We start from the raw sequence: 23,921 nt of genomic DNA on the forward strand, positions 1-23,921 counted from the left end.
ACCTTAGACTCCTTTTCAGGGGGAGGAGCATCACCCGTTGTCTGAGTTGGCCCTCTTCCGAGCATTGGAAACCACCAACGAGTCCAAAGGCAGCTGGCCTCTTATGTAGGTAGGGTCCACTGGAGCTGGCCTATATTTTTTCTCAATCCTAGGGTTTAGTCCTCTCGCCCTCGTGGTCTCCTTAAAAAGGTCAGTAGCCTGTTTTAGGACACCCTTCAGCATGGGCAGAGTCTTAACAGATCTTTGAGGTAGAGAAGGTATCCATCAGAAAGTCCTCCTCAATAGGATCAGTGTGGAGCTGTACATCATGGTTCTCAGCTGCTCTCTCAATTAATGCATTGAAGGCAGCAGTATCCTCAGTTGGAGATGTCTTCACCGCATATGCTTGTGTGTCTGGAGCAGTATGTGGGTCCCCTGTAGCAGTATTGTCCACCCAAGGTTGGTTTTGGTCTTCAGGGTCAGTGGTCAATGGATAAGTGCCCTCATCATCACCAGCATCCCCTGCATCCACATCAGACTGTGTGGGTGAGAATGACTGAGGCTCCTGGCTATAATACTGAATATGTTCCACAAGAACTGATGATGTGGTTCTCCTTTTCCTTAATGGAATTTTGTATGGCTCCATAGATTTCTCTGGCACTATCTTTCTTTTATGTATTGAAAGTTGACCAGTCCCTGCATAGATAAACTGCCTCGGCTCCTCATCTTCTTGAGGTACTTTAACAGCTGTTTGTCCCATTGATACCCCTTGTGGCGCTTCAACAGTTTTCTTCGTGTCGATACCTTTCTTCGGTTCGGGACCCTTCTTTGCGAACATCTTCGGTCGGACCGCCGGCGGTAATCCGAACTTTATGTGCGTCGACGCGGTCTGAACCGTGCTGCCCGTTTTCGGCTGAGGGGCTGTTTTTGTGCTGAGCAGCAAAGCCCTGTCTTGGATGCGTAATAACGACTCCGACACCGTCTTCTTTAAGAAGGGAGATGGTGTTGTCGACTCAACATGGTCCTTTGAGACCTTTGTAGTGGCATGGAGCCCCGTACCAGACGTCGGTTTCTCGACAAGAGGACTGGGAGGGGTCGGCTCTTGAGGGTCGCCCTCTTTCTGTATCGACGATCCTCAGCGCCGATTTTTTCGAGTCTACCACCTTGACCTTGGTCTTAATACAGTCTTTTGGGTCTTCGGCTCCGAGGCCTTGTTGCCGATTAGAGACATTTTCTCTTTCGGTTCCTGTGCCTTCAGTTTCGATTCATCTTGATCGAATGATGGCGCTTTTGATACAGATGGCTCTTTAGGACAGTTCAAAGCCGGGCCTTTAGGCGGGGCTGTAGAACGAGAGGAAAGATCTTGGGTAAGGGCGTATGGCGATCCCTCGACCTGAGCCTTATCGAGTGCCTCTTCGGGCCCTGTACCAACATTTGCGCCTAGCTCATCTTCCGAGCCATCTTCCTCGGCCCCAAGGGTCTCTTCGTCGTCTCCTACCTTGTCGACGACATCATCTTCCTCTTCATCTACGAGACGCTCGTCTTCGGCATCATAGTCGGATTCACGCTCCGAAGCCGGATCCGATATCCCCTCCTGAACTTCAAGGTCCACGACCTCTTCATCTTCGGTCCCGAAGATGTTGTCCGGGTTTGGCGCCGCTTTCTGCGCCTCGAGCCGAGCTGCTCGACGAATGCGAAGAGTTTTCTTCGATCGGAACCTGGAACATGCCATACAGGTGGCTTCGTCGTGTGTTGGGAGAGAGGCACTTGTTGCACACTGGGTGCACGTCGAAGCGAGCATACTTAGCGTTGCAAAGAGGGCAACGCTTAAAGGGGTTATTCGATTTCTTTGGACTATTTGATTCCATCGTCGATCTCGATCGGGCCTCTGGTGTCGAAGGGCAAACGGCTAACTTCGATGCTCTTCTTAAGAACTAACTCGACAAAAGTTCTTGGCGCCGAACGAAAACAATACAGACGAGTTTAAAGGCCTTTTGGCCTAATAAAAGGAATATGCTACTTACCAGTATGCATCTGTTCTTGGCATGTAGAGCTGCAGAGTCACACACTGAGGATAAGATCGCCATCTGGTGTTGGGCTCGGATGATTGCAGGTTGTCGTCGTCTTCGGAAGCCGCCTTTGGTCACGAGATTGGTGACTCCTCCTCTGGACAACAGTGCGCATGGGCATCCACTCCATCGTCAGATTGTTTTTTCGCCATGATGGGAAAAGATGGAGTGTATAGGAATGAAAGAAAGGATGTCCATGTGCAATGTCTAAGTAAGACAGATGCTGGAACAGATACAGGTCCCGGGGAGGCGGGCGGGCGTGTGTGACTCTGCAGCTCTACATGCCAAGAACAGATGCATACTGGTAAGTAGCATATTCAGTTCGAGGCATATGAGCTGCAGATCACACACTGAGGATAGATTATATAGCAGTGCTTCCCCTTAACGGTGGTCGCCTGTATCCGTTGCAGCAGTTTGAAATAAAGTTTTTAGGACAGCCTGGCCCACTTGGGCCGGTTTGGCTTGCACATCAACACAGTAGTGTTTAGTGAAGGTATGCGTGGTAGACCACGTGGCTGCCTTGCAAATGTCTTCTAGGGGAATGTTACCTAAGAAGGCCATAGAAGCCCCTATTTTACGCGTGGAGTGCGCCCTAGGGGGAACTGTAAGTGTACGTTTAGCCTTTTGGTAGCATATTTCGAATAGTTTCTTACCTGTCGGTGTAGTTTTGCAGCTTGAAGATCTTTCTGGATTCACTATGCTGTGCATTATTCCGCGATCTTGTGGTTGGGTCCGGATTCGTAGTCTTTTCTTTGTTTTTTTTTTTTTTTGTTTTTTGTAGCCCAGGTGGGCGTCGACGTACACCATTTGGTGCACCTCCCGTGACGTCGTCGTGCTTCCTGCGGAAGTCCCACCTTTGGGGCGCCATCTTCGGGTTCTTTTTTCCTTTCCTCTTTTTTTTTTTTTTTTTTTAACCCTAGGCGATTGATTAATCCTTCTTGTCCCTTTATCTGTATGTTTGTATTTCTTTGATCTTTTCCATTTTACCCCCTCTTCCTCCAGCCTCATCTTCCTGGCGGAGGTGGGTGGGTTCGCTAGTGAATCCAGAAAGATCTTCAAGCTGCAAAACTACACCGACAGGTAAGAAACTATTCGTTTTGCAGCGTGAATCTTTCTGGATTCACTATGCTGTGCATCGATTTTGTAGCTGTTTTCCTAGTTCTGTGGCGGCTGGGTGGTAGATGAGCGTTGGTCGTTGAAAATGTGCTGAAGCACCTTCTGTCCAACCTGTGCTTCCTTGTTCATCTGAATGTCCACGCAGTAGTGTTTCGTGAACGTGTGCACAGATGCCCAAGTTGCCGCGAGGCATATGTCTTGGATGTGCGTGTTCGCCAGGAAGGCCACGGTGGCCCCTTTCTTCCTTGTGGAGTGAGCCTGCGGCCCCTCCGCTAGCTCCTGTCCAGCCTGTTTGTGGCAGAATTGAATAGTGAGGGCAATCCACCTTGCGATGGTGCCCTTAGTCACTGGTCTACCCATGAAGCTAGTAGCAAAGGACACAAACAGCTGTTTCGACTTCCTGAGTTCCTTGGTTCTCTCAATGTAGTGCATCACCGCTCTTCTGGCATCGAGGGTGTGCAGTGCCTTTTCTGCGTTTGTAGTCGGGTTTTGGAAGAAACTTGGTATCTGGATAGCCTGATTTATGTGGAACGCCGACACTACCTTGGGCATGAAGTGTGGGTCCGTTCTCAGGACTATTCTATCTTTGTGAATCTGAATTTAGGGTTCCTGCAGCGTTAGTGCTTGAAGCTCGCTCACCCTGCGTAGTGAGGTTATGGCCACCAGAAAGGCTGTTTTCATAGTCAACATCGGCAGTGTGGCCTTGTGAATGGGTTCAAACGGTGCCTTCATGAGCTCCGTCAGGACCACATTCAGATTCCATGCCGGCGGCGGCAACCTTTTCGGGGGGGCCATCCTTTTGGCTCCTTCCATGAATCTCCTCACCACCTGCGAGCTGAAGAAACTTCCACCTTTTTCACCTCTGGTGTAGGCCACGATGGCCGCTAGGTGTACCCTTAGTGAGCTCGAGCAGAGGTTACTCTTTAGAAGGTGTGTGAGGTACCTCAGTACTGTTGAGTCTCTTGTCATTCTGTCGTGCAGGCCCTTTTTCCCGCACCACACAGTGAACCTCTTCCATTTTGCGCTGTAGCATTTTCGTGTAGTTGGTTTCCTCGCCTCCCGTAGCACTCGCATCGTGCTCGGCGGTAATCTTAGGTGTGCGAACTCTAGGTCTTCAGGAGCCATGCCGCCAGGTTGAGGGTCTCTGGCTCTGGGTGCAGGACCTCTCCGTTTTGCATTGAGAGCAGGTCCTTCCTCCTCTCGAACCTGTATGGGTCGCCTTGTGCCATTTCTTGAATTTGTGAGAACCATGTCTGCCTCGCCCACTGCGGAGCCACCAGGATCAGGGTCATGTTGCTGGTTCTGCACTTGTCGAGCACTCTGTGCAACAGGGGTATCGGTGGAAAGGCGTAGGCAAATGTCCTCGACCAGCTTATCCATAGGGCATTTCCCTTGGACTGCTGATCTGGTTGCCTGGACGCGAAGCTTTGGCATTTTGCATTGTGGCGTGTTGCAAAAAGGTCTATTGTGGGAGTCCCCCATCTCTGGAAGAGTTTCTCCGTTTCCTGGCCATTGGGCTCCCACTCGTGTGATGCTGAGGTCTGCCTGCTTAGCCAGTCTGCCTCCACATTGTCCTTCCCCGGTAGGTGAATTGCCAGTAGATCTATCCTGAGAGGTATGGCCCATCTCCAAATCTCCTGAGCTAGGGATGAGAGTGGGAACGACTGTGTCCCCCCCTTGTTTGTTGATGTAGAACATCGCCGTGGTGTTGTCTGTTTGGACCAACACCCTCTTGTTGAACAGGTGCCTCTGGAATGCCTTCAGGGCTAGCAGGATTGTTTTCAACTCGAGGTAGTTGATATGGCGGACCGCATCTGCTGGGGCCCATAGACCCCTCACTCTGAGGTTGTCCATGTGCGCTCCCCATCCCTTCTGCGATGCGTCCGTGGTAATGGTCACTGTTGGGATTGGTGGTGTCAGGCTTCTCCCTGCTGTTATGTTGTCTCTGTTCCACCAAGTTATCTCCTCCTGCACTGCGTGCGTAACAACCACTAGATCCTCCCAGCTTCCGTTTGCTTGTGACCATTGTTGTTGTAGCCATTCCTGGAATGGTCTCATGTGCAGGCGTACATTCGGCACCAGCTGGATACAGGACGCCATCATCCCCATCATCTTGCTCACAGCCCTCACTGTCAGAGCTCGCCCCTTCTGGTAGAGCTTCGCCTCCTTCAGTAGAGCCTCTGTCCTCCTCTCGCTGGGCACTACTGTACTGTTGCGGGAGTTGATCTTCGCCCCCAGGAAAATCTTCACCTGCTCCGGTTCCATCGATGATTTTCCCCAGTGGATCGAGAATCCCAGATTTGTGAGGGTGTCTGTTACGCGTTTTGCGTGCCTCTCGCACTTTCCGCGTGAGTTTGCCTTGACCAGCCAGTCGTCCAAGTAGGGGTAGACATGTATTCCCTGCCTTCGTAGGTGCGCCGCTACCGCCGACAGGCATTTTGTAAAGACCCTTGGTGCTGATTTTAATCCGAAGGCCAGGGTCGTGAACTGGTAGTGTTCTTGTTCGATGTTGAATCTTAGAAGGCCCTTGTGCCTTCTGTTTATTGGGATGTGAAGATAGGCATCCTTGAGGTCCACGGTGACCATGAAGTCCCCTTCTTTTATCTGTGGCAGAACCTCCTGCAGTGAAGTCATTTTGAACCTTTGCGTTCTGATGAACTTGTTTAGGTAACGGAGGTCTAGTATGGGTCTGAGGTCTCCGTCTACCTTCGGAACCACGAAGTAGTTTGAGTAGACCCCTTTGTTGCGTTCTCTGAACGGCACTGTCTCTATGGCTCCCTTTTGCAGGAGTTTCCGCGTTTCTTCTCTGAGTATTGCCAGTTCTTGGGCCGATCTCAGTCTTCCCCTTGGTTTCCTGTTTGGAGGTCTTTTCTCCAAATCTACGCAGTACCCGTACTGCACAACGTTCCGTATCCACTTGTCTGTGGTTATACGCCGCCACTCCTGAAGGTAGAACCTCAGTCTTCCGCCTACTGGTGTCGTATGCTCGTAGGCTCTTGAATTTTCTCTTCCCCCTGATGACACTTTTTTGCGCCTCACCCTTGGGGTCCTGACGAGGGTAGGCGTCCTCTTGCGTGCCGAGTCACTTCGTCGAGGGCTGTTCGCCCCCTCTCCTCCTTTGGCCACGTCCGTTCCCTCTCCCGCGAAAGGACTGGCCCCGAGGTTGATATTGCCAGTTTTGCTTCTGCTGACCTTGTCCGTGACCTTCACCCTGCTGACTTTGTTGGAACGCCTGGTGAGACGTCCCCTGCTGGCTTCCTCCCCTACCGTAGGGTCCTCGAGGGATTTCCTCGCCTCATTCCCCTCAGCTGTAGGGCCCCCATGGACCTCGCCGTCTCGTTTTCTTTTTTCAGCTGGGTGAGCTTGTCGTCCACTGTTGCTCCGAACAGTGTCTCTCCATTGAAGGGGGTGCCAAGGATGTTCTGCACTTCCGGTTTGAATCCCGAGATTCTTAGCCATGCATGCCTCCTCTCTGTGACCCCTATGGCCATGAGTCTTGCTGAAGTCTCTGCCCCATCCAACGCCGTCTTTATACAGGAGTTGGCGATGTTTTTGCCTTCATCTATCAGGTGAGAGGCTCTCTGCCGGTATTCTTCGGGGAGGTGCTTTACTAACTCCCCCATCTCATCCCAGTGCTGGTATTGGTGTCTATTGAGGAGTGCATTTGAATTCGCCATGCGCCAGTGCATTGCGGCGTTCCTCTCGACCTTTCTTCCTGTGAGGTCAATCCTCCTGCTCTCCTTATCCGGGGGTGGGCCCGAAGTTGCTGGTACGTTGGCCCTTCTGGCCGTGGAGGCTATGATGGAGTCCGCGGTCACGCTACCCTTGATGTAAGGGGGGTCCAGGGAGGAGTGCTTATATTTCTTCTCTGTCCTGGGCGTGATCGACCGGCAGGTCGCAGGTTCCTTGAAGGCTTCTCTCCCCTGATTCATCACGCTTTGTAGCATGGGGAGGAACTGGCTCCTTGTCTGGATGGGGAGCAGTGTCTCGACGAGAAAATCGGCTTTCGGTTTCTCCTCGTCGAGTTTGACGCCGAAGGCCATTGCTGCGCTCCTGACCACCATATTGTAGGCCCCGATGTCGTCGGGTGGCGAAGGCCTCGAAGGGTACGTGTCCACGGGCTCCTCCGGGTTTTCGGTGTCGCGATCGTGCCATTCGACGTCGTTGCTGGTAGATGCCGCCGATTCGTAGAACGACCGTTGGTCTTCTTCCTCGGCTTCTCCCTCATAATAGGGCTCTTCTTCCTCTTCGAGTTCCCTTGTCAGCCCTTCGGCGTCGAACTCGTCTTCGACCTCCTCGACGTCCGCTGATGGAACCGTTGGAATCTTGAATTCCTTCATTCTGGCGTCGAACTCCTTCTTTCTTTGAAGGATGTTCTCCATTTCGGCCTCGAGCCGCCTCTTCTTTTTCTCCATCTCGGAGATGCTTTCGGCGTCGACCGCGGGTCTTTTCGATGAAACTTGCGTCGACGTCGAACGTTCTTTCTGCGTCGATCGGCCCGTTTCATGGGATGCTTTCGACGACCCTTGCCTTTCGGCGTCTTTCGGCACCAGGGAGTCCTTATCTAAGGATCCGCTCGGCCTCTTGTCCGTGGTTCCCCCTTTGGACGTCGAAGTTTTCGGCGCCGGGGCTCCCTTCGTGGACTTTGACTCAGATTTTCTCGAGTCACCCTCGTGTTGTCGAGGTACTTTCTGTTTTGCGCTCGACGATTCTCTTACCTAGTCTTCTTTTTTCTTGTCGGTCTCTACGACCGTGAAGTTTTCGGCTGTCTCGGCGACGTTGTCCTCGTCGTCTGAGGAGAGGCCCAGAGCGTAGAGCGTCGGGGGCTTCCCCTTGCCATCCATGTTGGCGTTGGCCCTTCTCTGCCGCTCTCTCACCCTGAGTGTCTTCGGCGCGAAGGCTGAGCAGGCGTTGCAGTCGATACTCTGGTGATCGACCGGCAGGCAGAGGTTGCAGACCGGATGCTGGTCTCTCTGCGCGAACTTGTGGTGGCAGTTTGGGCAGAACTTGAATGGCGTCTTGTCCATTGCGCTCAGGGTCTCTGAGCGTGCATTCTCCAAGGCCGTCGAAGAAAAAGGGCGCTGGTCCTCCTTTCTTCGCGCTCCTGATGAAATCTTTTCCTTTCCTGATATCTTCTAGTGTTTCTATCGACGAAACTCGCTTTTCTTCCTTCTAGTGTAATTCTGGAGCTTCCCGATGACGATCCAGACCCAACGGCGGAAAAAAGAATCTGAAGATGGCGCCCCAAAGGTGGGACTTCCGCAGGAAGCACGACGACGTCACGGGAGGTGCACCAAATGGTGTACGTCGACGCCCACCTGGGCTACAAAAAAAAAAAAAAAAAAAAAAACACAAAGAAAGGACTACGAATCCGGACCCAACCACAAGATCGCGGAATAATGCACAGCATAGTGAATCCAGAAAGATTCACGCTGCAAAAGTATGCATTTAACTATCCACCGGGCTATACCGGATTTGGAGATGGGATTGCCTTTATGTGGTGGTGCGAAAGCAATAAAGAGTTGTTTTGTCTTTCGAAAAGGTTTTGTCCTGTCGATGTAATAGAGCAAGGCTCTTTTGACATCTAAGGTATGTAGGGCCCTTTCAGCTACGGAGTCTGGGTTTGGGAAAAAGACTGGTAGCTCTACCGATTGGTTATGGTGGAAAGGGGAAATCACTTTTGGAAGAAATTTAGGGTTTGTCCTAAGAACCACTTTGTTACGGTGTAGTTGTAAGAAAGGTTCCTCTAGTGTAAGGGCTTGTATTTCACTTACTCTTCGTAGGAAAGTGATTGCGATAAGGAAAGCTACCTTCCATGTTAGGAATTGTAATTCACATTTGTGCATAGGTTCAAATGGGGGACCCATAAGTCTTGTTAGAACCACATTGAGATTCCACACTGGGGAAGGTGGTAATCTTGGGGGAAGAATTCTTTTGAGACCTTCCATAAACGCTTTGATGGCTGGTACCTTAAAAAGGGACAGGTGTTGCCTATTTTGCAAGTAGGCTGCCAAGGCTGCTAGGTGTAAACGTATAGAGTAATACGCTAGATTGTATCTTTGCAAGTGTAGTAGATAGCAAATGATGTTTTGGATGGAAGCATCCAATGGATGTATGTCATTATTAGCGCAGTAGATGGCAAATCGTTTCCATTTTGCGGCATAACATGCTCTAGTAGGTCGTCTGGCCTCCTTTATGATATTCATACAGTCTGGAGGGAGATTGAGGTATCCGAACTCTAAGACCTCAGGAGCCAGATCGCTAGGTTCAGTGTTTGAGGATCTGGGTGTCTGATTTCTCCATGGTTCTGGGTTAATAGATCCGGGGAGAGGCGTAGCCTTTGATGTGGAACTAAGGATAGTTCCAGAAGTGTGGTGAACCACGGTTGACGTGCCCAAGTGGGAGCTACCAGTATTAGTGTTAGCGACTGTTGTTTCAGTTTGCGTACCAAAAATGGAACTAGTGGAAAGCGGAAAAGCGTACGCAAATCTGCCTGACCAGTTCATCCATAGGGCATTGCCCTTCGACTGTGGGTGTGGAAACCTGGCGGCGAAGGTTGGGCATTTTGTGTTTTCGGGAGTGGCGAACAGGTCTATGTCTGGTTGTCCCCATTTTTGGAAGAAGGGGAGTAGAACCTTGGGGTGTAATTCCCATTCGTGGATCTACTGTGTGTGGCGACTTAGGAGGTCGGTCACCTGATTGTGGATTCCTGGGAGATGTTCTGCTAACAGGTAGATGTTTTGGGGAATTGCCCAGCTCCAGATTTGCTGGGACAGTTGGAGAGAGTGTGTCCCTCCCTGTTTCTGTATATAATACATTGTCGTCATGTTGTCTGTGCGTATGAGGACAGTTTTGTTCTTTAGGTGTACCTGAAAGGATTTTAGTGCTAGGAACACTGCTAAGAGTTCCAGGTGGTTGATGTGGAGCAGTTTTTGTTGACTGGTCCATCTGCCCTGAGTGGTATGGTGAAGGAGGTGGGCTCCCCACCCCGTGAGAGATGCGTCGGTAGTTAGCACAACTTGTGGAAGAGGCTCTAAGAACGGCCGCCCTTTGGACAGGTTGATGGTGTTCCACCATTTCAGTGAGCGAAGTGAGCGACTGTCCACCAACACCAGATCGGTAAGTTGTCCGTGAGCTTAGTTGCACTGTTGTGCTAGACATTCCTGTAAGGGACGCATTTGAAGTCGTGCGTGTGGGACTATGGAGATGCATGACGCCATCATGCCTAGGAGCTGCATGAACACTCTTGCTGGAAGAGATGGATGAGTTTGAAATTGAGAGATGAGATTTTGTATACTGGCTATCCTGGCAGTGCTGGGATAAGCAATGGCTTTGGATGTATCTATGGTTGCTCCTAGATATTGATTTAAGTGGGAAGGCTGTAGATGGGATTTGGGGTAGTTGATAGTGAATCCCAAATTGGAGGGTTTGAATAGTGCGATGAGTGTGGAGAACGCATTTTTGGTGAGTATTGGCTTTTATGAGCCAATCGTCCAGATAGGGGAAGACCTGGATCTGTTGTCTTCTGAGGTGCGCAGCCACGACTGCTAAGCACTTGGTGAACACCCTGGGTGCTGTTGTTACTCCGAATTGGAGAACTGTAAATTGATAGTGTTGCCCATCTACCACAAATCGTAGATATTTTCTGTGAGCGGGATGCAGAGGGATGTGAAAGTACGCGTCCTTGAGGTCCAATGTGGCAAGGAAGTCTCCCTGTTGTAATAGTGGGAGGACTTGTTGGAGAGTGGTCATATGAAAATGATCCGAATGTATATACTGGTTCAGTAGTCTGAGATCCAGTATGGGCCTTAATGTTTTGTCCTTTTTGGGAATGAGGAAGTATAGAGAATATACCCCTGTTCCCTGATGTTGAAGAGGGACTGGTTCTATCGCATGTTTTTGTAACAGGGATTGAACTTCTTGTTTGAGGAGAGAGAGATGATGTGAGGACATTGGACGTTGTTTGGGTGGTATGTTTGGGGGGGATTGTATGAGTTCGAGGCAGTAGCCAGACTGGATAATTTGTCTTACCCATCTGTATGTGGTGATGGAAGTCCAGACAGGTAGGAATTGTTGGAGCCGCCCCCCCGACTGGAGTGGAATGGTCTGGTGGGAGTGGTGGCAAGTCACTGTTTGGTGGCTGGGGAGGTGCGGGTGTTGTTGCCTCGCCCTCTGTTATTGTTTCCCCTATAACCTCCTCGGAAATATCCTCTGTTAGGGGATGTTTGTCCCGAATTTTTAAAGGTGGACGTGGTCTCAGTTCCTGCGTTTTTGGAGCCTCCTCTATAAAAGGAGCGCCGAAAGGAACCCCAGGTTTGAGGAGACTGCAGTGCTCCCATAGACTTGGCAGTTTCATTATCCTTCTTCATTTTTTCTAATGCAGTGTCCACTGCAGGGCCAAATAGCTGCTCTTGGTTAAAAGGTTGAGCTAGATTTGCGGTTTGAACCTCCGGTTTAAAACCGGAAATACGGAGCCAGGCATGTCGTCTGAGTAAGACGCTAGTATTGACCGCCCGAGAAGCAGTGTCTGCCGCATCGAAGGCGCATTTAATGGAGGCATTAGATATTAATTTGCCTTCTTGAATGAGGTCAGTGGCCTGGGATTTAAAGGGTTCAGGCAGATGTTGCATAAGGTCCTCAAGCTGGTCATAATGCGCCCTATCATACCGGGCTAACAGGGCCTGGGTATTGGCAATACGCCAGTGGTTCGCCGCCTGTGCGGCGACTCTTTTGCCTGAGGCCTCTAAAAGCTTAGACTCCTTGTCCGGGGGAGGCGTTTCTCCAGTTGTCTGTGAGTTAACGCGCTTCCTGGCATTTGATACGACCAAGGAGTCTAAAGGGAGCTGGGCTTTAATGTATGCAGGGTCCTGCGGGGCTGATCGGTACTTTTTTTCGATGCGTGGGTTGAGAACCCTAGCTCTAACAGGGTCTTTAAAGACTTCAGTGGCATGCTTTATAACCCCTTTAATCATGGGCAGTATGTGAACAGTTTTTTGTGACTGCTCAAAAGTATCGAGGAGAAAGTCCTCTTCAAGGGGGTCCGTGTGCATTGTGACGCCATGGAATGTTGCTGCCCTATTAGTTGGCCAAAACCCAAATGGTCATCAGGAGGGGAGGGCTTGGAGGGGTAGGTAGTGGGGTCAGGCATGTCAGGCATTGGATAAGACCAGTCATCTACTGGTGCTGTGTCTGGAAATGTAAAAGGGTCGTTTGGATCAACAGGATCATTAAATAAATCAGGGTCCGCCCCTCCCCCGAAGTCATCATTATCATCCTGTGGAGGAGATGAATGATAGGGAGATGGTAAAGGTAAAGGTAAAGGAGAAGGAGGAGGAGGAGGGGGGGGGGGGGGGGGGGGGGGGGGGGGGGGGGTTAGGATGTAAAACAGGAGAGGAAGGACGAAGTGGTGAAGTAGCACAGTCCTTTTTCCGTATGGGAGCTGGAGATGGTGTGATGTCCAGCTTCCGTTTCTTGTATGGGACGGCAGTCACATGTCCGGTTTCGGGATTGATGTAGATCCGCTTTTGAGTAGGATCTGGGCGAAAAAGTTCATCCGGCTCCGAAGGTGGTGGCGGTGATGGCCGTTTCGGGTCTTTATGAACTTTTTTCGGTGCCGACGGAGTTTTCGGCATCGATGTCGAAGAACGTTTCGGCGCCGGTGGAGACTTTGGTGCCGAGGAACGTTTCGGTGCCGAAGGAGATTTCGGTCTTGAAGCCTGTTCCGGTGCAGACAGTGGAGTTTTCGGTGCCAAAGGTGTTATAGGTACAATAACATGAGGTTTGCTCGAGCCCGAGCCACCCACAGGCTTAGATTTCTTCGGAGCAGGGCCCAGCTGGCGGAGTCTTGACCAATGTCTTTTTGGATGGGGCAGGGGCAGGGGGGGGGTGGTACTCACACGCTGCCCTGGAGTGATGAGGTCATCGGAATCGGCGGCCTCGGACACGGTCGAGATCTTCGGTGTCATCGTCAGGAACATCCTGAGCAAAGATGTCCTCCGGTTCTGGAGCTGGTTTGGCCATAATATGGCGTCGAGCTCTTCGGTCCCGGAGGGTCTTCTTGGAACGGAAAGCGGCACAAGCTGGACAGGTCGATTCGTTGTGTTCCGGCGACAGGCAGGTTACAAACCTCGTGGTGGTCACTGTGGGGGAACTTCGCTCCACACTGGGGGCATTTTTTGAAGGGTGTCCTGTCCATCAGCCGCTTCCGGAACCGGTCCGAGTTGATTTCGATGTCGATGGAATGAAGATTGAAGAGTTAAATCCATTGCTGGAAGTTTTCTGCTGGAGCGGAAAAAGTTCATCCGAACCCAATGGCGGAAAAAAAACAATCTGACGATGGAGTGGATGCCCATGTGCACTGTTGTCCAGAGGAGGAGTCACCAATCTCGTGACCAAAGGCTTCTTCCGAAGACAACAACAACCTGCAATCATCCGAGCCCAACACCAGATGGCGATCTTATCCTCAGTGTGTGATCTGCAGCTCATATGCCTCGAACATAAAGTTTTTCCTAAATACTCAAAGAGTTGAGATGAGGACATCCGAACCCAATGGCGGAAAAAAACAATCTAAGGATGGAGGGGATGCCCATGCGCACTGTAGTCCAGGGGAGGAGCCACCTATCTCGTGATACTTCGAAGACTCTTCCAGGACAACAATATGCAATCATCCGGACCCAACACTAGGCGGCGATCTATGCACAGATATGAATTCAGCAGCCCACATGCCTCGAACCTTTCTGTTCGATGCCTACCATTGCACTCATTTTCTTTAGTGCCAAGCCGTTTTTCTCTGAAGGAGTCTTGCCCCACCAATGCTCTCTAGCCACCTTTGAGGACAAGGCTGGTTCAGCAGGATATCCTCCAGTGGTAACCTTTGACTTTTTCGGTACCAAAGCAGTTGATGCCTATTTGGTGTGCTTTCAGGAATATTTGTCTCGGTCGCAGAGCCCCCTTGTTGTATTAACTTTGCACTTAATCTTGAAATCCACAAAGTTTGACAAACGTGCCTTGACTGAGGTAGAGTCCCTGGGCCATCGTGTGTCCTCAAGTGTCTCGTCTTCCTCTCTCAACAAACCCAGATCTTTTAAGAATTCTCATCTAACCTGCGAAAAGGTCATGGTCTAGTGCGCTCACCTCTGTCTTAACCTGAAGGTCTTGGGTTGGAATTCTGCACACCCCTTTAAACGAAGGTCCTTTAGGAGACATATTTATGGTTGCAACTGGGGCTAAATCTAATGGAGGTGTGCTCCATAACCCGCTTGACTCTCCAATCAATGTGACTGTGGTAGGCATCAGTCTTCTTATCTCTTCCTCTTTTCGCCTATCACACGATATCGGTCATAAGCCCTGCTATCTTAGATGTTTTTAGTGAAAAACAATCCTCCTTAGTGAAGTTTCTTCCGCTTAAACTCCAGAGAGCCGTTTCCAGGCTGAAATCAGAGAAAACAAATCTGAAGATGGTGTCTATGTTGAAGGGTTTCCAGGGTGTGCGTCTGACATCATACGAGAAGGGTTTATAAAGAAACAAGGGACCCTGTGAGTCAAGAGGGACCTAGGGTATGCAATATATTTTAGGAGACAAGGGTCCCTACCAAAAGTGTATAGAGCAAATGTACACAGAACCACATTAGGACCTGCGTTTATTTCATCCAAATGGAAACGCAATGTATTTATTACACAAGCAATCAAAAAACACAAAGCAAAACATAAACAAGGTGCAGTGGGTAAAAAGGTTGGTCAGATTTTCAGACTTCAGGCATTTACACATGTAGTTACTACACTAGCAAGATACCTGTTAAGAACAGTCAATGCAACAAACACCGTGAGCTCCACAAGGATCAAAATGAACAAGTTTGGAGTCCAGATGTGTTTAAGACGATTCGATCCCTGCCAGGATAGGGGAATAATCAGGACAAGAATATATGCCTGAGAGGTTGCCTGTACAAGGCCAAGAAGTGGGGCAAGGGGGGGGGGGGGAGAGAATCAGAGGTGAGGTGAGAAACAAAACAGAAGTATGTGTAAATGTAGAGCTGGGCAATGAAGCAAAACAGTAAGATTTGTACACACAAATCAATAAGACATAAAAATACTGCAAAATACAAGGGAATTGGCAGTGAAAAAACTAAGGCGTGAGCGGTGATATCGGACAGTGTACGCAGTGACAGAGGTGTAACGGCCCGGGCATTGAGATAGACGTACAGCATGCAGTGAAGGAATACACAAAATGAAGTAACTGGAGAAGTGTGGTCCCAGGTCTGATATCCCTAGCAGTGAAGTGGGAAAAGTGAGCAGAATCTAGAAAGGCTCCTGTTGTTAAAAATCAGGAATTTGCAATGAGCTTAGCCAAGTGCATTCAAGGACGAAATGTGTCAGGAAGTGGAATAATAATAATGGGGGACTTACGGAGGGGCAGAGTACCAATGTACTTAAAGCAGATTCCCCTTCCAACAGAGCTGAATCCAGGAAGACTCGGGTGGGGAAAGAATTCTAACAATTACAAAGAGAAATTAGGCCAAGTACAACCTGGGGCCAAATGTATCAGGAGTACGGACCATTAAAATGAGGGACCTACATTGAGGCAGAGTATCGGTAACAACGTTCCCATATAGTAGAACCACGATGCGGGATGAAGTTGGAGCCTGCATTGAAAACTCCGAAAGTCAAAGAATGTAGAGTCAAGAGAGACACCAGGGCACTATCAGCGTACACTCAAAAGCTTACCGGTAATGCACAGTGGCAGGATAAAGACCCCCGGATTCGATGATTACTGCAGAATCCGAGGATGCAGTGTTGGAACCAGCCAGCGTGCGGGTTAAAGCACTGCCGGCTTTTGCTTTGTGTTTTTTTCATTGCTTGTTTAATACATTGATTTTCCATTTGTATGAAATCAACACACGTCTTAATATGGTTTTGTGTACCATTGCTCTATATATCTTTGGTATGGACCCGTGTCTCTTAGAATATCATACAAGAAGGGGCATAGCACCAAATGGTGGACTACCCCACACAAAAAAAGAAAACCAAAAAGGAGCAAATTCTGGACCAAACTACTAGATGGCAAAATAATGCACAGCATGAAAATCAAGAAAATTATTCAAGTGCAAAATAATATGTTCAGAGGCTTTAAATTCCTAAAAAGTAACGCCAACCTACACCAACATGGTTTCTAGATGGTCCATTCACTTACGGCAGTAAACACTTAGCAGCACGAAACTCACAAGTAAATCTTCCTCAGGAGCAGGTGGTCCCATGTGATAATGCTGTGGCTTCTGGTTACAGCTCAAGCAGCAGTCAAAGTCCAAGATAAATTGTGATCAAGAGTTAAGTCACGTTGCTGGCCTGGTCCACTTTAAAAGCTATAGATAACTGGGAATTTTGGTTGAGAATAACGTGTGCTTATGTCTAGTAGAACAAAATGTTTCACATTGCTAAATTATGAAAATGCCAAATTAACATTCAAAGAAGTTGGGCTGCAGCCAAAATAAACATATGGTCCGTTTAAAAACGAAGGCAATTTTGGCATTCAGGTATTGAAATAATGCAGACAAGAACATTGAATACAGACTAAATACTTTTAACCACAGGAAACTAACAGATCACATCATATGTAATATCACAGAACATTGTTGAAACAAATACCTCTCATTTGACTTGGTGGTGCATAGTCATTATGCTGTCCATAATGACCGCTGCTTTGCTGGCTGTGCTGGCTATGTTGACCATGATGACTTTGTTGGCTGTGCTGCCCATGTTGGCTATGTTGATTGTGCTGACTATATTGGCTATGCTGACTATGTTGACTGTATTGACTATGCTGGGTTGGGGGCTGACTGTAGGATCCAGTTTGTGGAGGATAACTGCTGGGCGGAGGTTGCGAGTATGCGCTCTGCTGGACATAGCTTGGTGGTGGTTGCTGCTGCTGCGCATAGGTGCTTGGTGGTTGCTGTCCGTAAGTGCTCTGCTGGGAGTATCCGCTCTGATCGTAGCCAGGAGGTTGACTTGTGGGGTAACTAAGTAAAAAACAAATTAGAGACAAAATGAAAAATGTGACCTACAACAATGAAAACAAATGGTCTGTAACCGCTGTAGGAAAATTACTTTGAAAGAGGCACAGTGCAGACTGCTGAAACGAGGCAGCCAACGCCCAACAGTTCACCTTGATACACAAAATTGAAATTACATGAGTAATGGGTAAACAAACCAACAATAATTGGCAAAGCAAATAGGTCTGGCCCTGGAAAGCTGGTGCAGTTTTCTTGGACATTCTAGCAATAAAAAAAGGTAAACATTTCCGCTGCCTAAACACAGCTGCTATGTGCCTTCAATAAAAATAATTTAAAAAAATCATTGCACTTAGACTACGGTTGCTTCCTAGCATGAAAGTGTGCACAGAAGAGTTAGAGAAACACTGTTTTAAAGCACATCACAATAAACACGATTCTGCATGGCAGTCTCTGAATTTAGAAGTCATAAATACTAGCATAGTTGTTGCGTGCATGTGAGGCTCCAATTATAAAATATAAATTACAGCACAGGATACCCAAGTCAAATTAGGAGAAGATTTCACACAATGTAAAGCTGCAGCATAAATCCCAATTCTGCTGCCCATGAAAACGCTGAAAACCTGAAGCAAATGTAGTAGCCACAGGCAGTTGTGCAAATTATACTGAAAACTGCACACTCCCTTTAACAAGTTAGCGGCCTCCCTATCTTAGCATGCATTGTTCTGGTACATGCATGACTGTTTTCAGACTTCCACTGGAAAAAAAAAAAGTGTAAAGATTTTTTTATCCACCTACTTAAAGAACATTTTGTTTAGTTTTATTTTGCTTCACTCAACTTTATCATTTGTCAAGATTTTTCATCTTGTTGAATTTTGTATATTTTAGAAGGAATTATGCCTTCAGTTTGTTAAGTGTCCTTCTTCTGCACTGTGCGGTTTTCCTACTATAATCTTCTACTGAGGGTACATTTTGTAGCATGCCCACGGCAACTCTCAAACACATGGACGTTAATGGATTACTGGAAAACTGGAGACCCTCTACCTTCAGGAGGAGCAGAACAGGAGGGCCAGAGAAAACAGCTAATCCTGCAAATGGTTTCTGTGTGTGCTGGGGGAGACAGTGTATATCTTTAGGTGTGAAGGGTGTGTGAGGAATTGGGTTGGGTTATAGGATATGGCTGTGCGACCTCACTGTAACACGCATATCAACCCCTTTAGGTCCAGTAGGTTTTGTCAGTATAGCCTAAAGCTCAACCCTGAGTAGCGGTTGCACTGAGCAGCAAGGATTACAGAGGAAAAAGTAAAGTATTTTAACATCAAAACAATTTAATAAATTGACACGACACTCAAGAAATCAGACACCAATTTAAGAAAATAGACTATTTTCATAGGTTTTTAGACACTAGAGCGAATAAGGGCCAACAACCAAGTGGCTTCCTGAAGAAGGGATGTAACACCTCCCTGACCTGCAACCCCTCATTGTTCTCCTTCCTGAGAGTAGTTGGCATGTCTCTAAAGGAGAGCAGAAAGCGGTCTGGTGGAGCAGGCTCCATGTGTGCCTGGAAAGGCAGAGGAATTTTTAAAGTCAACAAAGTGGCAGCTTTACCAAAGGTGCACACTGCAACCGGTTACTTTAATCCAGTCTTGCATCTCAAGTCGAAATTAATGCAAGAGGAGTTGATACCTTGGAGTGCCTACTTTGGTCACACCGTTCAGTAGTTACAGCCTCTGAAACCCTGTCCTCTGCAATTGGGTGACTAAGTCTTTCCACAGTAAAAACTACAATTGTGTGTGTTTTACCGTTGGGACATGTGAAGTACATGGCCTGTGTTATATGTTGCACCCTGTTGTAGGGCTCGATAGGCCTGTGAGAAGTGACTTGCACAAGAACAGGGGAAGTGGTGGCTTTGCCATTGCTTTCAATGGCAAAGTCGGGTTAGCAGTGCACAACTGCTCTACGAGTCTGCAGTGGCAGACTGCGTGTCTTTTTTTTTTAAACTTGGGGTACCTCCAGGGTGGCCGTGTCAGTGCTACAAACCCTGGGGTACTCCTCTAACAGATATGCACGGGGTACCATTTACTAGGGACTTACAAGTAAGTCAGTCATTTCCAATTGGATGCACATAATTCAACATACACTGTACAGTCAGGGCACTGGCACAGAGGTCTGGTTAGCAGATCTCAAAGCACTCTTAGTCGAAAAAAAACACAGCATCAGTCAACAAGCATTTGCAATACAATGCAATAGGGCTCGCATTTGGGGGAGTGAGAGCTATTGGCGTTGTAAATGCCAATGTGCTTTACCTATGTGTTTTCGTTTGTAGCAGAGCAGGCTACAGATGCAAAAAGAGGGAGCGCAATGATTTACCAGCTCAGCTAGGCTTTACAGCGCTGTGTGCATTCAGATGTGTAATTTGAGTTTTAATGAAGATTTCACCCTCTACAATTATCAAATTAAAAATTCACAGCAAACAATGGATTCCTTATCCTCCAGTAGTTTGTGCCTGGCTCATGCTTTGAAGTAATAACATAAATGAATCCCCATTACATGGCGTTGGACACACGCTCCCTGATGTGGTTTGCTTTTAACACACTCCTGCAGGGAGCATTGACCTCTATGTAGGTGCGATAAAGTATCATGTTATGGTTTATTGATACGTTTTATCCTTATTTAGCTCTAAGGTGCTGAATGTGATACGGTTATTTAGTTACGTACAGAAGGAAAGGTCGAAGTCTAACCTAGGAGGGAGGACGTGATTGTGCTACTGTAGTTAGTGAAGCGCTTGGATGTACATATGTGGCTAAGTGTTCAATAGGAGCAGGCAGCACTGCCAGAGACCGATTTCAGTGTCAGAAAAGATTGAAGGACAAGATCTGAACAGTACTAGAGAGTGATGGGAATCTGGTTTATGATGTCAGAAATTGTGAATTCAATACAAGTTGGAATTATTGTGCCAAATGATTACGGAAGCCTCGCATTTGAATAATTAAACCTGTTTCGAGAAATCAGTACCGAATGATAATAGGACAGCAAACCAAGAAAGCTTAAGAGACGAATTTGCATCTAACCAAGTAAATATGACAAGCAGCCTCCTCCTTTCAGGCATCGCCGATTAAATAGTCTACTGTATACTTGCCGGTCCATTCCCACCATAATATAACTAGCATGCAACAAACATAGTATAGCATCATTCAAAAAGCTTTAGTGAGCTATATATCAGTGAAATTGCTTTGACACCATTGAAAATCGATTTATTTTTTAGTGGGCCCCCTTTCTGCCCTCTACTGAGCACGCTGTGCCCGGTCCAGATGTCTTGAGTCCTTGCAGAGTGTTACCTACACCTGGATGCCCATCAATGACGTGTCTACCCTGTCTATGGTAGTTAATCAACCTACCCTAATCAGCTCCACTTCCACCTAGGCTAACACCAGGTCGTGCCCGAGCCGGCACTGCAGGTTGTCTCTGGCGATGCTGGCCGGTGTCTCGGTGGCCTCCAGGGCTCGCTCCAACCGCCTCTTCTGGGCCAGCAGCAGGTCGGTTTTGGATGTCAGGTCCCCGATCTCGCGGCACAGCTCGGAGCGCCAGATGTGCAGGTCCTGCAGCCGCTCGCCCAGGGCCTTTGCCACCCCGGCCTGGCTGCACTGGGACCTTGCCTCGGTCTCCGCCACCATCCGCTGGTGTCATGCCGCCCATGCACCGCCAACTCGCTCGGAAGGCTCTTAGCGGTGCGAAAGCCAGCGGTGGCCAGGCCAGAGGAGTGTAGGGGCAGGGCGGGCTCGCAGGGTCCGTGGGGTAGGATGGAGCAGTTTGGGGGGGTGGGTACACTGGGGGAAATCGGAGGGTGAGATGAGCACCGGCCGTGGAGACACGGGGCGCTGGGGGGCAGCACACAGCACACCGACATGGCTACGGGAGAAGACAGACTCTCGGGACTCTGGACGCGGTGGAGAGAAAGGAGCGCACCCACAGCTCCGCACCGGGAGAAAGCGTCTTTGCGGCGTCGAGGAGACTGCCGTCAAATGAACCGGAGTGTGCTTACGGGCGCGTTGCTAGGCAGCAGCCAATGGCTGAGCCACGGAGGAATAACGAGTGAGGAAGCAGATTGGTGAAACTCAGTAGAACAATGTACGCCATCAAAGTAATTTGCAAGATATCAGTATCATCGAATACAGAACATAAGACGTCCACCAGCAGCCTGGTCTGTGGAGTCCTCTGCCAGAGCCAAAATAAAAAATAAATAAAATAAATAAAAAAATTAAAAAATTAAAAAAAAAAAAAAAAAAAAAAATCGGAAAGTGAAAGTGCACCATGCGCTTGTTGTGCCTCATAACTGGACTGCCTGAAACGCAGCCAGCACAACAGACGTGCACATGCCCTGTCTGGGCAGGCACGGCAAAAAGAAGACAGGGAGAGAACCAAACATGCTTCCCTCCCAATAGAAAGCACGGATTTGACAGGCGTGCCAATAAGCTTGGGTGGGAGCTTCCACCCTCGCTTTGCAAGCTAAAGCGACAGCAAAAGATCTCGCCAGGTGCGAGCAGCACATGCGCTGCGTCGCTAGGCAAGACCTAAAAAACTAGGTTGTGACCATACAAAAAGGCATTACCTTACAGGGTGATGCGGTTGGATTTCTTCAGCCACTTCATCAGCTGTGCAGCTACACATATCATGCATTTTCAGGAGGACAATGTGTGGTCTCGGGGATACAGTTGAGCAGGGCAATGCCTCACAGGTGGAAGAGGACTAGAACTGCATTTTAAAGTTCTTCTAGAAGAAAAAGTGTCACTTTTTTCAGAAGGAAGAGTTGAAATAAGGATTTTTTGTTTTTCTTGGCAGTGTGCTTTAAGTGAGGATGGACTGAGAGGGAGGGATTTGGCTGGTTTTTCAGTTAGGGCGTGATGTCCATTAGGTTTAAGCTGGAGAGCCTAAATGAAAAGGAATTCAATCTTCGTGGGGCTAACCAATTAAGTGTGTTGACATCCAGGTTTGGATACGTTGGAGGCAGACTTAGAGTCTGTTCTCTCAGGGGGTGTTGCCAGCATACCGATGGGTCTTGATGTTGCCGTTTGGACGGATGGTTCCCAAGCGTTGAATATAAATGCAGAAAATTATGGGCAACATGCATAGAGGACTTCATAGGAGAAGGGTAGAGTTAAGGATCTAATAGTTACTTTCTAAACAAGTCGCTGTCAGTTTGTGAGGTAGACTTCAAACCACTATACAAGTGTGCCAGAGGAGCCCATGCGCATTTTCAGGGTGTTGATCAATTATAGCTCAAGTATGTTCAAGTATGTGGAGAGGTTGAGCAGGAAAAGGAGACAGGGCTAATTTTTGTTGGAGAGGGCATCTCTGACTACTTGAAATGTGGCGGTTTCAATACTGTAGCATGGTTTGAACCCCGAAAGAAGTCTTGAAGTCAAATGAGAGCAGTCGGTCACAATTTGGAATGGCTAGTAGTTATCAAAAGTTGGCTTTTTCAGGAGATCCGCACATTTGCCTGATCGGGACGCTGTCCAGGTAAGTGATGTATTGACAATGTGAAAGGGTGAGAGGGTCTCCCCTTGCAGTGAATTGAAGGAGAAAGCACATTATCTCCAAGATGTGGCTGTGAGCAAACTCCGAGCGTTAGAGAGGTATATGGGGGACAAATATAATAAATGTAAAAAATTGGGAGCTTTTGGCGCGTAAGCAAAAATCAATCAACTTATCCACAGGGCATTCTCCTGGGATCAGGAGTACAAGTACCAGGAGCAGAAGCTTTGGCGTCTTGTTCTTTCAAGTCATGAATAGGTCCCTCTGAGTATCCCAAAAGTGAAAAGTACCAATTGATGAATGGGAGCTGAACTACCGTTTAAGTTTCATGATTCATTCTGCCGAGGTCAACAGGATTGTCCACTTCTGGGAGATTTTCTGCCAGCAAGGGAAGGAGGCTGTAACACACTCAGCCAAATCGATTTGGGCAGCTTGAAAAGTTGTAAAGAGAGTGCCCTCGTTTCTCTATAGAATACATTGCTGTAATGATGTCCATTCAAATCTGTACAGACTTAGTGGACTAACCGTACCTCCATGAACTCTGTCACACTGATATTGATAAGTCACTCTTGTAGAAACCACTGACCGTGCGTATTGAGGGTGCCAAAGTGCAGTCTCAACTTGCTAAGGACACAATTCTGGTGACTGTCACCTGCATCTGTAGGCCATGAAATTATCTGACAAGAAATATTTGTTTGGCCACAGCACTTTGTGCCAGATCTTCCCAGCCACTTGTGACAACTGTCTGGCCACAGAATCCTACATTCAACTTTTATTGAGAATCTTACCTTGTGCAAGGTAGAACGTGTGTGGGTGAGGAATTGTGCATAACTTGTCCTAGTTACCATTCAGTGGTCCAAGAAAAGAAACACATTTGGCTGTGCTGTAACAGCACTAACACTAGGAATTTAGTAAAGACAGTCGGTCTTCTTTTACTCCGAATGGAACAACTGACTTGTGAGTGTGTACCACATATTACAAACCTCAGCTACAGGCGATGAGACTTTTGTAATAAGCTGAGTGTGCCCTGGACTCCTGCCAATCAGGTGCCCAGGACCCATGTTCCCTCCCTAAAACCTAAAACCCAAATTGGCAAACCCTGGCCACATGTCAGCCCCTGGTAAATGGTACCCTAGGTACCCAGGGCCTTGTAACCAGGAAAGGCCTCTAAGGGCTGCAGCACTTATTGTGCCACCCTTAGAGGCCCTGTACCCTAACAAAC

At 48.3% G+C, this 23,921-nt stretch overlaps 1 protein-coding gene across 2 annotated transcripts in view; it reads right to left on the reverse strand.

Moving 5' to 3' along the window:
- Nucleotides 1-23,921, reverse strand: part of EWSR1 (EWS RNA binding protein 1) — a 510,501-nt gene that overhangs the window by 327,360 nt on the left and 159,220 nt on the right. For both annotated transcript variants that reach the window (XM_085634473.1, XM_085634474.1), the window contains exon 7: nt 16,803-17,173. In XM_085634473.1, the coding sequence (XP_085490599.1) occupies nt 16,803-17,173 (371 nt within the window). The remainder of the gene's footprint in view (nt 1-16,802; nt 17,174-23,921) is intronic.

Source organism: Triturus cristatus, chromosome 11 (genome assembly GCF_964204655.1).
Source record: "Triturus cristatus chromosome 11, aTriCri1.1, whole genome shotgun sequence".
NCBI classification, from domain to species: Eukaryota; Metazoa; Chordata; class Amphibia; order Caudata; family Salamandridae; genus Triturus; species Triturus cristatus.